Consider the following 15,540-nt stretch of genomic DNA (forward strand, 5'->3'; position numbering starts at 1 on the left):
TACTGGCACTGGTCACAAGCAATTTGGTGGGCAAGCATGGTCATAAATCAGAAAGATCTTTAGTGTTTATTGCCACTTAATTGTCCTCCAATGAGAACTAACATGCTGCCCCCCATTTGTTCCAGCAGTGATGTGGAGACTTGTAGTTTCCAGAGCATAAACACTAAAAAAAAAAACAGACTTTAAAAGGTCAAAGAAGATATAGTTTGTAAATTTAGGATATGGCATATACTGTATGTTATCACTGAAAGAGAAGTTGCCGTTGTACTTTCTCTACACTTGTCAACTTCAGTGTTTTTTAAAATAAGAGCAGGTGATCCAAAGGTTTTATGGACTCTTAAAATAAATTAGAAATAAATAAGCTGATTATTCTTTACATTCTTTAAAGCTGCAAGGCTACAAACATGATGACACAGATGTGGTAAAACATGTATAATTTCTTGTTTCTCTCTATCTTCAGTCAGGCTGTTGATCATGTTTCTCGTCATATCCTTCCAAGTCATTGTAAACAACATCACCACACTGATCCTGACAGGTATGCACTGCCTGCAGCACGGTTGCAAGGCGGCGCTCCAAAGCAGCGAGGTGTGGTTCCAACAGGAGGGGGGCCGCGCCTGCCAGAGGGTCCCGAGCCAGAGATTCGCGCATGACGTCACTGAGGCGGAAACCAGGGAGGGACAAGAGCCGCAGGCGGAGGAGGGTGGAGCGACGGATCCTACAAAGGCGTTGGAGAAGTATGAGATCAGGTTATTGATCAGCTTCCTTGTGAGTCATTATGGGTGTTGTTGTTTTTACCTGCAGCACTGTAGCAATGGCACCAGAATAGAGGGCTCATCCCGAGAGTGACGCCCAAACCTAAAAACCATTTTCAAAAAGCATTTTGGTGAGCGACACCAAAGTCAGAAATGAAATGGAAGTTGCTGTTGCCTGTGCTGCATGGAATAATCTCTTCACTGATCACACTGACAAACATGACTATTACCTAATTCATGATAATAATAAAAACCAATTCTTCTGCTGTTATTTCTACAGAGCTGACATGAGTGGAAGGTAACTCACGCCCGTCCGTTATCCAGATGCAGCAGGAAAGTCTCATTTCCAAATTTCTCAAACGTCTCATAGTGATGTCTGTCCATGTTGCCTGTAATTACAACAGTTAAAACAAGGCTAGATTATACTAATTCAAGTTTAGTCAATCTTATTCTACAGTGGGTCAGGTAATTATGCTGCAAACCAGCTGACTACAGGACTGAGTTTAAAATGTAGAGACTGACTCATGAGGAAGTCCAGCACAGCCATGTCTATGAGATCCACCAGTCTGGTGCCATGGTTGTAAGGAGGTGTCTGCTTGACCTTGTCACAGTAAGCCGGCTCCTTCTGCCACCTGGAAACAACAGCCCAGTCAATGATGTTCACTTTAACCCTTTAACATCCAAGCCTCAAAATGTCCGTCTGGACTTTTTTTTTATTTTAACCATTAAAAGGACCAGAAATTGTCCTGTGAGTAAGTGCTTTTGACCATTTTTCCAGAAAAACGTTCAATACCTACAATTTACTGCATGTTGAAAAAGTGTATTAACAATTTAAAATAAAGAAAAACAAAAAAGTTTAATTTCGAAAAAAACGCTGTTGTTTTACACAACGGACTTTGTGTGTTAAATTTGAAATTCAAACAGTATGAAACACATTTTAAATTTGTCTCAATGTCCAAAAACAGGCAAAAAAATTGTGTTGGAACAAGGGCCTTGTGGTTTTCTTCCCACAGTTCAAAAAACATGCAATATGGGGATTAGGTAAATTGGACACTCTAAATTGACCGTAGGAGTGAGAGTGGGTGCGGATGGTTGTTTGTCTCTATGTGGCCCTGTGATGGACTGGAGATCTGTCCAGGGTGTACCCCGCCTGACGCCCTATGACAGCTGAGATTGGCACAGCTTCCCCTCATGTGGAGGATAAAGCGGTAGAAGATGGATGGATGATTGAGCTCCGTGTCATTGTCCTTACTCTTGTGTTATCAACATGTTTGTGCAAATAGAATGTAACAGCGGCTGCACATTCATTCAGGATTGTGTAATTCCTCTGACCTGAACGCATGCTCCTAAACAAATAAAATGCCCTTTGTTAATATTTAACAAAGTTCTCGCTGCCCTTTCAGGCCACTGAGGGGCAGCAAACACTCACGTCTAATCAAAGCTCCCCAGTGTCAAGTAAGAAACAACACCATGACGACAGTGAAGTGTACACAGTTCGAAGTATTATATAAGTATAAAGTAATATAGCTCCTACCATTCGAAATAAAGGAAACTATTGATTGAGACATGAGTGAACTCACTGTGCGAGCTTGGTGCGGCTGTAAGATCGTCTCCAGGGTGACCTCCAGGACCTGCGGGGAGCAAGTGCGAGGTCAGGTAACATGGCAGCCAGGGAGACCTCCAGCGCATGTGGCTGACCGCACACTGGGTGTTCTGTTGAACAGTAGTACTCACACTGGCCATAGAAACACACGTTCCCCACTAGAGAGAGAGAGAGACTGTGTTTCAGTTGTGACAGCTTAAGAAGGTGCAAAAGTAATAGGATGTAACTTGATGTTATGTCTTTGTGAGGACACGTCATTGACATCACGCATTCCCTAGCCCCTTACTCAAAACCTTAACCATCACAACTAAGGGCCTAAAGTGAAGTGTTACCCTAACCCTAAAACCTGGTCTTAACCCTGAAAAAGCCCTTGAAAGTTGTGGGTAACACACACCAGGGGAAGTGAAGAAGGTCCTTGACAGCCTCTGGTCAGTGGTTATCTCTTTGATCTCTGTGGTGACGTTGATGAGTCGACCGACCACTGGAGGGATCCTGTTGAAGCCCAGGATTCTGAGACGGGAGCAGAGATGAACATAAAAATACGTTACGGTCCGAGGCTTTGAGCAAGAATAAATCAGAAATAAAACCCCTGTATAGCCTACGTCATGGCCATCCTATTGATTGTCTTGGTATAACTTAAATATTTACTCTTACCCAAGAGATGAGCAGTATAATAACTCCATGAATTAGTAATTGCAGTGTTGGAGCAGGGACCTGTTAGTTAGAAAATCTGCCCAGATGACAGAGTTTGCAAACGTCTGCACCTGTCAAGGTGAAAGGCAGCGATCTCTGCGTTGTGTCTTTCAAAGTCTGAGAAGTAGAAGAGGTTCACGTCCGTTTCTGCGTCTCTGGATTGTCTGCACACGGAAACACACGCCGAGGAAGACACATGCTTCAGGCTATTGGCTGATAGACGGTGTTTCTTATCAAACGACAAAAATAATAATACGAAAAATAACACAGTCAGTCAGTCAGTCATCCAGACAGACAGACAGTATTAGTGTAGACTGGTCTTACTTCATTGGTTTGAGCAGAGCTTGTCCGTGGTTTGGGAATGATAAGAGCAGCTTGAGCTGGGTGCCTCCTGTCTTCTGGACTGAAGGACATACAGCATCTCATTTGTAAAACATTATAAACATCGACTTCAAGATATCATCATAAAAAACATATATATCATAACATATACTTTTACTTTGAACATTTTTAGCAAACGTGACTCAAATAGAACGCAGGCTGAATAAAACATTTGAAGAAGAATACAGAGCATCACCAGAATGATCATTTAATGAGACCGTTTGATCGCTGCAATGTAATACACCTATTTCTCCACACGATGGCCTAAAACAATCAACTACCACTGGGCCCTCCATTTTGGACTTTACCACTAAAGGTCCTGACAAATATATTCATTTTAATGCTCTGTCTTAATGGCTTTTTTGTTGCACAGCATATTATACATTATCCATGTTAAACATACAAAAATATTATTGTTGTTTTGAAGCCACGTGGCCCCCGCAACTCATAAAGAAGGAAAGCTTTTTTTCCACCAGCTGGTTTACAACACACTCGTTTTACATCCACAGAGAATAAGTTGGAAGATGGTTTTTTTTGTCACTCTCCACCCTGTTATTAATCATTATTTTTGGTGAACACATTAAATTCGAAGACCTTCAGGGGGGAGGGAAAAAAAAGTGCTTTGTTTGCCATATGCCTGGGTCAAATCCTGAAAGTAATTCATCAAAACACATAAATACTGCAATATACATTTAAATGACCTGTGGTTATTCAATACTGTTATGATTAAAGAGGAAAATAGCGCAATATCTAGATTTAAAGATACACACATGCTGTGTTGAGTGTTGAACTCATAAATATATTATTTATTCAGGGGTGTATGAGGTGAGCAAACCAATCATGAGCATGTGCCTGTGTGTTTATATGTAAGTGTGTGGGAGGATTGTATTTATGACACTACACATTACACATGCACACACACATGCACACACACTCGCCTGCTATTTAGCTATTTACATTTCTCATTTTCTATTTTCTTCAAACTCCACTAAAGGGGTCTCTGCATGAATTCGCATGCTGAATCCTTCTGGATCTGTTCTTATAGTTTGTGCATGCCTGTGCTTGCTTATCACTTTATGCCCGTAAAGCCTTTGTATGAATACGTGGATGAGTCTTTCCAGCAGTTTACTGTATTCACAGAATGAACTCTTTACTTAAATATTTCCACTGGCTTGTGCGTATAAACAGATTAGGGTTACAATGAGAAACCAGCAGAGTTGTGTTGTTAAACGTGTGTTCAACCAATAGGAAGCTGAATAATTATGTCCCAAAACCTAGCACTACCTTTCCCGGTAAAGAGTAGGTGAGTTTGTTGGTTTATTACTGTGTAATAATTGTGGCCGAGGCATAGCTGCCACTGAGGTGACAGAATCTAACCTGAATGTGATACTAAATATATTTGCTAGTAGTATTTTTATAGTAGTAATAATAATTTGTCTGTCCTTATTGCATTATTCAATGTATAACATTCAACATTAAGCTTGCTTGGTGTTTTAATTACGGTTGTCCACGTTATTATTTACCTTGTTTAAGATTTATCTCTCAGTTTTCGATATGAATCAACTTATTTTGCATCAAAAACAAGCACTTTTGGGAATATTGTGTTAGAATGTTTAACTTATTTTAGTCAGTGATGAGGTTTGTCTCACACACACACACACACATAAATATGTATATATAATATACATATGCATATATAGGAACAGTTACTGGTTATCCTTCTTCAACCCTTTTCTCCTGTCAGTGTTTTTATATATTTGTCCTCTCACCAGTTCCCCCTCCCCCCCACGCCTTGCCTCTCAAAATGAGCTCACCCGCACTAAGGACGCGTTGTGTTGCCAAATAGTGAGTCAGCTGGGGCACGTTGGGATCCTTCCTGTTGTACAGCTCCCAGCGAGAAATGCCCAAGTGAAACCGTAGCCAAGGAGGATGGGTCTCCGCGTCGCTCGTCCAAGCGACTCTCTCATAGCCCTCCTCCTGACTGGCACTCTGCCTTTAGGAGTGAAAATGGGTGTTATAAATAGGCAGTTAAAACATTTATATCTATCTATCTATATATATATATATATATATACTGTATATATATATCTATATATCTATATCTATATATATATATATATATATATATATATATATATATATATATATAGATAGATATATATATATTTACTTTTTAATAAGCATGCACACACTAAAAACGCAGAGGTGTCACACTCATGTTAGTTCAGGGGCCACATAAAGCACAATTTCATCTCAAGTGGGCCGGACCAGTAAAATAATAGCATAATAACCTATAAACAACAACAACTCTGAATTTTTTTTACAATTAATGGAATATCTTTTTACAATAAATAACATTTCTTCAGAAAAATATGTGCAATTTCAACAATATTATGCCTAAGTTTAGCATTTACACATGTGCATTTCACATTATGATTTGATTCCAATCATCATATGAAATTTTAACAAATTCATACTGCGATTGGAACAGATTGGACCCTCTGGTGGTCCAGTTCTGGCCCACGGACCACACGTTTGACTCCCCTGCTGTAAAGTGTCTCATCAAGAGGAAATCTCAGCTGCAAGATGAACAGAAAACACGGAGCACCATTATTGATCTGCTTTTTTTCCTGCACCATTTTCACTCACCACTGACTGTTAGCGATGGCCTCTTCTTCTCCTCCATCTTCCCTACTTTCTTTATCTGTTGCATCTTCGTCTGTTTTCACCCTCAACAGCCAGTCGTCTTCTTGCAGCTCTGGATGTGGCAGGTTGTACAGCGGGTGATTGAACAGTGCCTCCAGTACAGAGAGACCCTTCCCCTTTGGAAACTCTTTGCCAGTTCCAATCAGTTTCTTCTCCGTCTCAGTTGGCCCATTTAACCAGTCTTTCCCTTTATGCTGTAATGTGTTTGCATTAAGTTTGTGACGCTCGTTGCTAGTTGGCAACTTATGTGAGGAGGAGGAGGCATCAGAGGATGAGAAGGAAGAAACAGACTGATGGCGATGGGTATCGGTTCTTGGAATAATAGATGAGAAGGAGGAAGAGGAAGAAGAGGCGGGAAGGACACAGGCTGTCTGGAGGACGGACAAACAAAATAATGCCAGAAGCAGATGGAGGGTGAGGGACACACACGCCAGACCCAGGTAGATGCTGCGAGTTGGTCGGCCCAGGTTCTTTCTCACCATGCTGGAAGAAAGAAATGTAAGCAACAGGGACAGACATTAAAGTCCAAGCTGACTGTGTGGAGCCCTGCCAGCACTTCAAACCTGTTCATGATGAAACTTTTTCCGCTTGTTGCACTCCACATATACACGTACAAGCGTGAACAGAAGACACAGAAATACAGAAAAATATCTTTTACAGTTGGATTTCAGTGAATGCCAGTCAGTGACATCTTAAAAACAAACAAAACTCTTACAGCAACACTCTTACATTTTCTTTAGAGTGAACAAGGTGCTATATTGTGCTTTTTTCTTCGTGATGTTTCCAAAGGTTTGACACTTACACATCCTGGTGAGCTACTGAGAGACATTCAGGAACATGTGTACATTCATGTATCCTTCTTCCACCAGTAAATGGCAGAATGCAACAGTGGTGAATACCTACGGTAAAAACGGATTATACCGTTGCAAACATGTAAATCGACTGAGGTAGAATCATGGATTCCCCACACACTGCATCACTGAAGCAACAGACTGTCAGAAAATAATTTGCATCACATCCCGTAAGAAAGAAAGGTCCACTAAGAAAATCAATGCATTATTGAACGACTCGCTGGTCCCAAATTCCCTGTGTGAACCGGGAGGTTAGAGGAATTACTTACATCTCTTTCCCTTCAAGGCCTGGATTTCTTCCCTCAGTTCTCTTCCTCGGCTCATGAGACACATTTAGAGTTTGGTGGTGTTTTTACCCTTTTTTTTTTTCTTTTTTTTTTTTTTACCATTCAGTTCCTTTCCGCGAAAATTGCACTTTTATGTTTGATATCAGTCAAACCAAACAGAAGAGAGAGAGGGAGAGAGGGCCAGCATGTTGCGGTCACGGTGGCCTGTGTCTGCATGACCGTCAGTGAAAAGGAAGGGAATCAGTGTATCCTGCTGCCAAATGATCTTTAGTGTACCTGGATCAATGCAGGGTTGGGTAAATAGAAATCCTGCACTGAATGCTGACACAGAATCACCAACTCATACTTATCATTCAAACACAGGCACGGTTTTTCAGTTAGCCTCTGTCGCTTTACATCATACTATACTGCCTATGGAACATCACTTTGAGCAAAACAACCAAGCTGCACATGTTTATTATGGCGTGTTTCCACCGTTAAGTTGCGTTTCCATTAGTGTACCTGGTACTTTTTTTAGTACCTGCTCTGGAGTAGGTACCATGCGTGACGTCACTGGCCACTGATTGGTCAGAGTGCCCTCACAGGAACTGTAGATCAGTTAAAAAGACTCCGGTCAAGGAGGACGTACTGTACAAAATGTTTGAATTAACTGCTTCGAATGATTCAGTTACACTGAAAACAACTGCTTTACAAGTCACGAGTCACTCGTTTGTGTGCGTCGCGTGAAAAACGAAGTCACGGCAGTTTCATGCAGCCGTGCAGTGATGACTCCGCCCACGTTGAGTCGGTACTATTTTTGTAGTGGGAAAACCAACCTAAACCATGCCGAGTCGAGGCGAGCTGGGACCATAGTGAGTTTTGAAATTGCTGGTAGGAGATTTTGTTTCCACCAGACAAAGCTAAACCTGGTGTTTTTAGCATTCATTCAGTCTTTATGCTAAGCTAATCAAACCAGTTGCTCATGTCTGTTTTGTATTCACTGTAAGGACACAGTTAGAGCTCTTTTCTTCTTTTTCTGTTATGTTATTCCTTCCCTCAGGCACTTAATGTTCTCGCCTTGAGAGGACACTTGATGTGTTTTTTTGTTTCTTTTGGAAGATCCCAGGAAGTGAGCTGCATCTTTTGTCATAAATGACACTGGGAGAGAAACACGCAGAGTGATAAACTGACACTATAAAGTCCACATGAAATTAAATATTCATCCGCTTAAGACACCCCGTCTCTTTGCCCCAGTCATAAACCATCCATTGTATTTCCTGCGAAAACCAAATCCTTTTCTCTGACTGTGAATTGATAAATCGTTCTCTCGCTCAGTGTTAATTAGCCAACTATACTGTCTGTCTCTGTTAATTAACTACATTTGCTCTGAGACAGAATGTATTATGCATGAAGCAGCAGGTCCCAGTAGAACTAGCTTATGTTTTCCAAACCTGCAGCAATATGCTGCTGTGGTATTATGGGCTGGAAATGGGAGGGTTTCATTACAACTGGTAAATGTCACAATGTGTAAGCACACACACACACACGAGCAGTAAAATGCAAATTTTGGATTATTCATCTTGAGAATAACATTGCGGTTAGTAAAGTAAACTGATATAACCGCACGTATGGTCGCCTGAATGCATCACAGTGTTAGGAAAAGAGTTTTGTGAAGTATACACACTCCACAAAAGTAATTACAATTCTGTAATGCAGAGAAACAATCAATTTAATGGCTGCTGTTGCTGGCACATTGTTTGAAATGCCATGACAAAGAATTATCCAAACCTTTATTAGCCCTAAATCTAAAGACCAAAAACAAAAACAGCAAAGCGACCTCTTCCTGTTTTCTGTGGCAAACAACCCCAGGGTGGTTCCCACCGCTGCAGACATGAATCTTTGAGAGCAGCTCACATTTACATAGTTTAATATTTAATAAAGGCTAAATATTTTACCCAACAACAGCTGCGTTTGCTATCAAAACACAGTAAATTGTGCTTTGTCAGAAAGAGTATTATCAACTGCATAGATGTCAGGCATGATGATAAACCACAGGGGCTGGTGGTCATGAACATTCAACAAACATGCCTCCATGAAGTGAGTGAAATTAGTGCAGGATTTATATTTGTATGTGCTGTTCAGTGATTTTAAATCATCCTGGCGCACACACACTGTAGCTATTGTATGTAGGTTATTCTCTCTCCGCCCACTGTAATAATTAGAGCCAATTTTGCTGACTGTTCTTCACACAACTTGCCGGTGTTCTTGTTCATTTAAACACCCTTGAAGCCACATGATTGCATTCCAGAGTGGATCTTATTCTCTCCTTGCGCGTGTTTTCTGCAGGAAGAACATCGTCAGTGGAATTCAGCGTTTGTGATATGATCGACGCACGTGTGTAACTCTGCGTAGTCTTGACAACTCAATAAGGAGTGATCATCAGAACGATCCATAAGCATCAGCTTTACAGTGTAAACAGTGATACGTGGAAAACCGTGTTAGTGAAGCTGAGACTGGCACTGAAAACCGACGTGTGAGTACGATAATGAAAGATCACAGTGCAGAACAGTCCTGCTCACTGAAGTGTGGTGTAATGTACTCTGTTATGAATCCCTCCCTTTTTTCCTCATCGGGGGTCACTTCAGGTTCAGCTGCGTAAGACACTAAAAAGGAAAGTCTTCCGCTCTTATCAATAAATCATCACCGCCGTCAGTGACGACAATGATCTTTCGACATAACATACCTTACATTTCTGTTGCTTTCACTTTCCATCTCTCCTTTCCTGATTATCTTTTCACCATTCACACACTCACGCACACACAAAGACTCATTTTCAAAGAGTGAAAACATCCTTCAAAGCTTTGAAGCCCCATTTCCCTTGCAGCAGTTGCAGCCTAATGTAGGTTGCCTGGAAACAACCCAGAATTTGGTACCTAATTAAAGGGTGCGTGTGCTTCACCCCACAATAAGGCAGAAGGGGGACTCTGTTGTACAAACTCAGGGTAATAATGAGACAAAGTGCATTCCAGATCACATAAGCTACATTAAAGGGTGAATTGGCAACTTTAGGTCTATTCAATCCTGGCTTGATGAAAGCTGAATTCCTAAAATTGTTGGCTTTGTTTCTTACTTTTGCTCATAATAATGTGTAAGAAAGCGTGTGCATGTAGTGTCTTGTTTGTGGGTCCAGGAGAAGCCTATTTTGTGTATGTGTGTGTCTTTAAATAGCCTCACAAGCACCAGATAATGTGTTTTTCTCCATGTGTGTGTGTGTGTGTGGTTTCCATTGTCATCATGTTTAAGCTTTGAACACAATGGCATTAACTGGTTATGGCAAAGGTTAGGGATGTGACAAAGAAATGGAAGTCCAGAACTAGGTATTACTCATGTTGTGGGGACACAGTCACATGATGGGGACATGTCTTCCTTATGGGACGTGTTGGATGGTTAGGATGAGGTTTGGGTTAGGTGATGGTTAGGATTAGGCCAGTAGTAGTTATGGTTAAGGTTAGCGTTAGTCTCCAGCAACTGTAAGGCCTCTGAAGTCAAGGAAATAAGTGTGCGCGTGTGTGTGCACGTGTTTCCAGGTGTTTGATGTAATGGAGGGGGCTCCTTGGTGTTTCACACATCTCCCTGCCCCCCCTCTTCCTTTTCTCAGTTGTCACATGTCGTCTCTCTGTACTTGTCTTTCACTTGCTCTTTTTCCATTTTCACCTCTTGTCTCTTTCCTTTTTTACGTCGCTCTTCCTCCCTCTCATTCGCTCTCTTTTTCTCTGCGAGCTCAGAGGCCTTGAAGTCTTTGAAAGCCCCGACTCCCGTGGCTTCAGCTGCTGCTGCTGCTGCTGCTGCTGCACTCCCACTACCACTATATACGGACATGAATATTTCATCAGGGGTGAGGGCAGAGAAGCGGGTGAGGTCGAAAAGACATGGGGGAAAAAAGAGAGTGAAACAGAGGGAGAGACCGGAGGAATGGGGAATAACAGGTGAGCGCACCAGGTTCAGATTAAGGCAAAAGAAGAACAAATGCAAATGGCGGAAACAAGACAAAACATGAGGAGAAGAGAGGTATGATGGATGGTTAAAGGAGTGCGAGACCACAAGGAGGGAACTCATGTTGAATACCAAATAGAACAAGAGCAACAGTGTGTTTGCCATAACAAAGACACAACAAATAAGCTGAGTGGTAAATGATATCAAGCACCACGGCGTTCCCAGCAGAGTCCTTCCCATCCCTCTCACATCTACATCTCTTCACTCCATTCATCTTTCATACCCCCGTTTCTCGCTCTCGTATTCTCTCCCGTCGTCCATTTTCAAGGTGACAGCTTGTGGGATAATCTAATTGTGCCTCTCTCTCTCCGCATGAGACAATCTGTCATTGGCTGCAGCTACAGGCGTGTGGATCCGTGTTGTATGTGAATGTCCATGTGGGGGAAAGAGGACAGGAAGGAAGGGAAAAGGATAAAGGAGAGGCAAAACAGTGTAGGTACAGGAAAAATTAAGGAGAACAATAAGAGAACGAGTATTCACTGAACGAGATCTAAGATTGACTTTTTAGTTCCACTGAAATATATACTGGGCTTTTTATCCATGAAATCATAAAGAAAATGTGTAAATTAGTGATGGACAAGGTTGTTAAAGCACCTCAATGTTTGTGTGTAGATGTGGTGGGAACATTAAAACACATTAAAGTGGTAGCTACACTTAAAACTGAGGCTAAAATGGTGATGACATCACAGTCACATCATCACACTGACTGACACACGACTGAGGAGTGACAGTAGATATTTTGCAATGTTTCTCCCCCAAACTGATTATTGTTAATGTGTCTAACAGCGCGTTAAAATGACGCTGAACTGTATTAAATACGCTTTTATAATACGAGACGTACTGGTTCACAAGTTACTGACTCCAAGCGCTGCACATGTAAGTGAGATTTGTTCTTATGTAATGCACTCAGTGTTTTAGCACTCCTGCTGCTGTTGATTTTATATGTTTGGTCTTTGCAGCCTCGTCTTGAATTTCTATTTTCTAAATAATTAGCTCTAGGACGGAATGTCCGGAACTATTTTGTAAAAAGACATCAGAGATTAAGAAAACACATTCAAGTGAATAACTGGTCAACTGATAAAAACGGTGCATGTTTATTCATCAACTGTGTTGATGTTTCCCACCCAATAAAGCAGCACACTGCCAGCCGAGTAAGGTAAACAAAGCAGCTTCATCTACAGCAAATACTTAACATAACCAAACTTGAAAGACATTGCTACTCCTCTCCAAAAGATCTTGACCAGAGGAGAAGAAAAACGAGGATCTATACAGCGGAGAAGCGCCTGAAAGCGGAGAGAAATGTGAAGATGTAGATGATGCAGATGTAAGCAAATCAATGTTAGCCAATGTTTCTCCTGGATGTTATTGCTGCTTTGTGGTCTTCACTCATCGTGACAATTCCCCCACTGCTGTGATTCTGCTGCTGCTTATATTATATTTTACATAATAGCCCATTTAACTCTGCACCATTACAAAGATGCGTCGCACAACTGCAATGACAGTTAAGTATCTTATTGCTTATCTTATGAGGGCGTCCGGTTTCCCGCGCTAAGCCTGCCGTGCATCGAACTGAAGTATTATTATTATTATTATTATTATTATTATTATTATTATTATTATTATTAGTTCACTCCGGTTACGAGTGTTGTGTCTGTCGTGGCTTCCCTGAACTTGTTTCACAGCAGAGCGAGAGCACGCTTATCACCATGGAGATGTGGACGAGATCAGAGGTCATTAAAGCTAACAAACAAAGCCTCAGGTGGTCAGTGTGTGTGTGTGTGTGTGTGTGTGTTTGTGATGAACCTGCAACAGCCCCCTCCAGTCTCCATGACGATGACTGCACTGATGATGATGGTGGTCTTCAAACAGACTTCACAACCTGAGAATATGAGAGAGAGGTAGAGAGTTAATATGCACAGATGCGTCATGGTTGTGGCTTTTAATTGACAAGTTTATTTTGCATACACCTGGAGAGAGAGAGAGAGGGAGAGAGAGAGAGAGAGAGAGAGAGAGAGAGAATCATTTTTAAAAGGTTGTCAGCAAAAAGCCAAGAGTACAAATTATGCAAAGGTGTGTGTGTGCCTGCATACCTGCGTGTTGTGCATCTCTCCACAGAGTCGGAAAATTAATTTCCTGCAGATGGCACCGCAAGCCCTCAGAGGACACAACTGTGCTCCGACAATATTTGAAGGACAAAACACAGAGACAGACTTTTAAACAGTTTTGTTCAGGCACAAATAGGCACACCTTGAAATGTCACAAGAAGGTTAAGTTTTCTGTGGGCAGAACACATTTCTCTGCAGTTACATACTTACTTGACCTCGTTCCGTGAAGGATGCTATACTCTGGAAACTCCGCTTACTTCATTGATCAAAGATTTTGACTCTCATTTTCTTTATCTGTATTCTTCGTACGTATGAATACTATCGACGACTGTGTCGTCAGTCTGCATTTCTCACCCTTCGTCTCTTCCTCTCACTTCTCCGCTTATTTTTGTGACAATCGTTTTTCCAATGCAGCGCATGGACGTCAGAAAGGCCGTGCATAACATTCGAAATGATGACTGTAATAAAAAGATTCTTCCTCCAGAGACTTTGACCTTGTTGGAATGAGTTCATGTGCTCAAGTTTAAGTGCATTAACATTTCAAGAGTACGGGACGTGCAATTACAGCACCGGAGCAAAAGCCTCCTCTGAAATGAGTCACATGCTCACACCATTGCACTGAAATAAGTGGGAATGAGAGACAAAAGGTTCCAGAGAGAGAGATTTGGGCAGGAAGGGGAGAATGGTGATACCTGACAATTAGTTCTATGTAGAACAGACAGACACTTTTTTAGGTGATTGTGTAAAAACTTGAACATTGAATAACAAATGCTCACTGATAATAAAGAAATAATCATTTTATCAGTTCATAAAATTGTTATCATTGGCCTTCAGGTACACTTGCATGAACTAGGGACACGTAAGCATATCTTTTCACCAGCTAATATAGTGTCTGCACCAGAAAACATATTCACACAAACTATTTCTAATTTTGTATATCCTGTTATTCGCTCCAATGCGGCTAGGAAAAGGTGTGCATTGCACTGAAAATGCAGTCAAAAAACCATCCACGCAATTAATTTTTGTTTTTTTTCTTTGAAAATGTTCTCATTTTGAGAAGCTAAAATGATCAGAAATCTTGTTTTTAATAGTGAAAAAACCCTCATACCGATAAACCGATAATCAAAATAGTTGACAATTCATTCAAACAATAAAGATCCTCTTTGTTCATACAAGACTTAAAGGCCATGAAATGCCTGCCTCCCGAAAAGATTGTGAAATAATGGCCTTTAAAAATTCACCTTTGCGTTTGAAGAAACATATCAAGGTAAGTTACAAATACAAACACAATACTTCTACTTTTACTTTCAGTACTTGAGTAGTAAATTTTAAAAATAAACTACATGCAATACTTAAGTACAAAGAATGTTGAACACGTGCTTGAATCAGGTGATCCAATACTGAACAGAAATATACCCAATAAGAAGATCATTGATGTTTTTTTCCTGGGATGAAACTTAAAACCGATGAATCGAACTAAATAAGTCACTTAGGGGACAGAAATATTCACAGTGCACCACACGCGACGACGTGAGTCATGTCTTTCTTAACATAAATGGTCTGTAGGCTGACATAACGGAGCACTTTGGCTTTGTTACAAGCATGATTCGTACATGGCAGTACACGAGGCCACCTACACGTGTATATGAATGAGTGCTGCATTAACAAAACACCGAGCGGGGGAAATAAGCGAGGGAGGAATACAAGATGCAAGTGGGTGACAAAGACAGAGGGAGAGCTCAGCTTGTTCCTGTCCAGATGGAGCTTCTGGAGGCATTTGGACCACACTTTGTGTCAAGAGTAATGATTCTGGTAGTTTGCCAGGTGGAGGCTGAGTGGGTGGATTACCTACTGCAGGAGAGGGGGGGGGGGGAAAATGATGAGTCAGTGGATTTAAAGACTTAAAAATAAAGTGGTTATTGTAGTGACAGCAAAAGGCAAAATATGCTTCTGCTTATGGCAAATGCAATTTCAAACTTAAGTTGTGTCCTTAAACTTAACTCAAACCTTGTATTAAGTGCAGTTTGTTTGCTTTTTTGTCAGCAGTTTCCGTCGTGATCGCCGTTATCCTCGCGAGTGACGTCATCACACTGAATTCACAGCGGTTACAAATCCACTTCCTGCCTGTAA

General features: G+C 41.2%; 1 protein-coding gene across 1 annotated transcript; it reads right to left on the bottom strand.

The window, feature by feature from the left end:
• Positions 1-44: 44 nt before the first annotated feature.
• LOC131474829 (extracellular serine/threonine protein kinase FAM20C-like) lies at positions 45-6,617 on the bottom strand. Its single transcript, XM_058652521.1, has 10 exons — positions 6,079-6,617; positions 5,244-5,422; positions 3,373-3,451; positions 3,120-3,212; positions 2,750-2,865; positions 2,333-2,513; positions 1,275-1,384; positions 1,060-1,141; positions 796-855; positions 45-715 (listed from the first exon to the last, which is right to left on the bottom strand). Exons 1-10 carry the CDS (start codon positions 6,615-6,617, stop codon positions 457-459), a joined length of 1,698 nt encoding a protein of 565 aa, XP_058508504.1. The 3' UTR covers positions 45-456.
• Between the last annotated feature and the right edge of the window lie 8,923 nt (positions 6,618-15,540).

The sequence above is a fragment of the Solea solea genome, chromosome 16, assembly GCF_958295425.1.
Source record: "Solea solea chromosome 16, fSolSol10.1, whole genome shotgun sequence".
NCBI lineage: Eukaryota > Metazoa > Chordata > Actinopteri > Pleuronectiformes > Soleidae > Solea > Solea solea.

Excerpts from the sequence above, each read along its gene's own strand:
- LOC131474829 (XM_058652521.1), bottom strand. The coding sequence starts at position 6,617 with ATGGTGAGAAAGAACCTGGGCCGACCAACTCGCAGCATCTACCTGGGT. Across the intron at positions 2,514-2,749 it reads GACCTTCTTCACTTCCCCTG|TGGGGAACGTGTGTTTCTAT; the intron begins GTGTGTGTTACC and ends CTCTCTCTCTAG. Across the intron at positions 856-1,059 it reads CATCTGGATAACGGACGGGC|GTTTGGGCGTCACTCTCGGG; the intron begins GTGAGTTACCTT and ends AATGGTTTTTAG.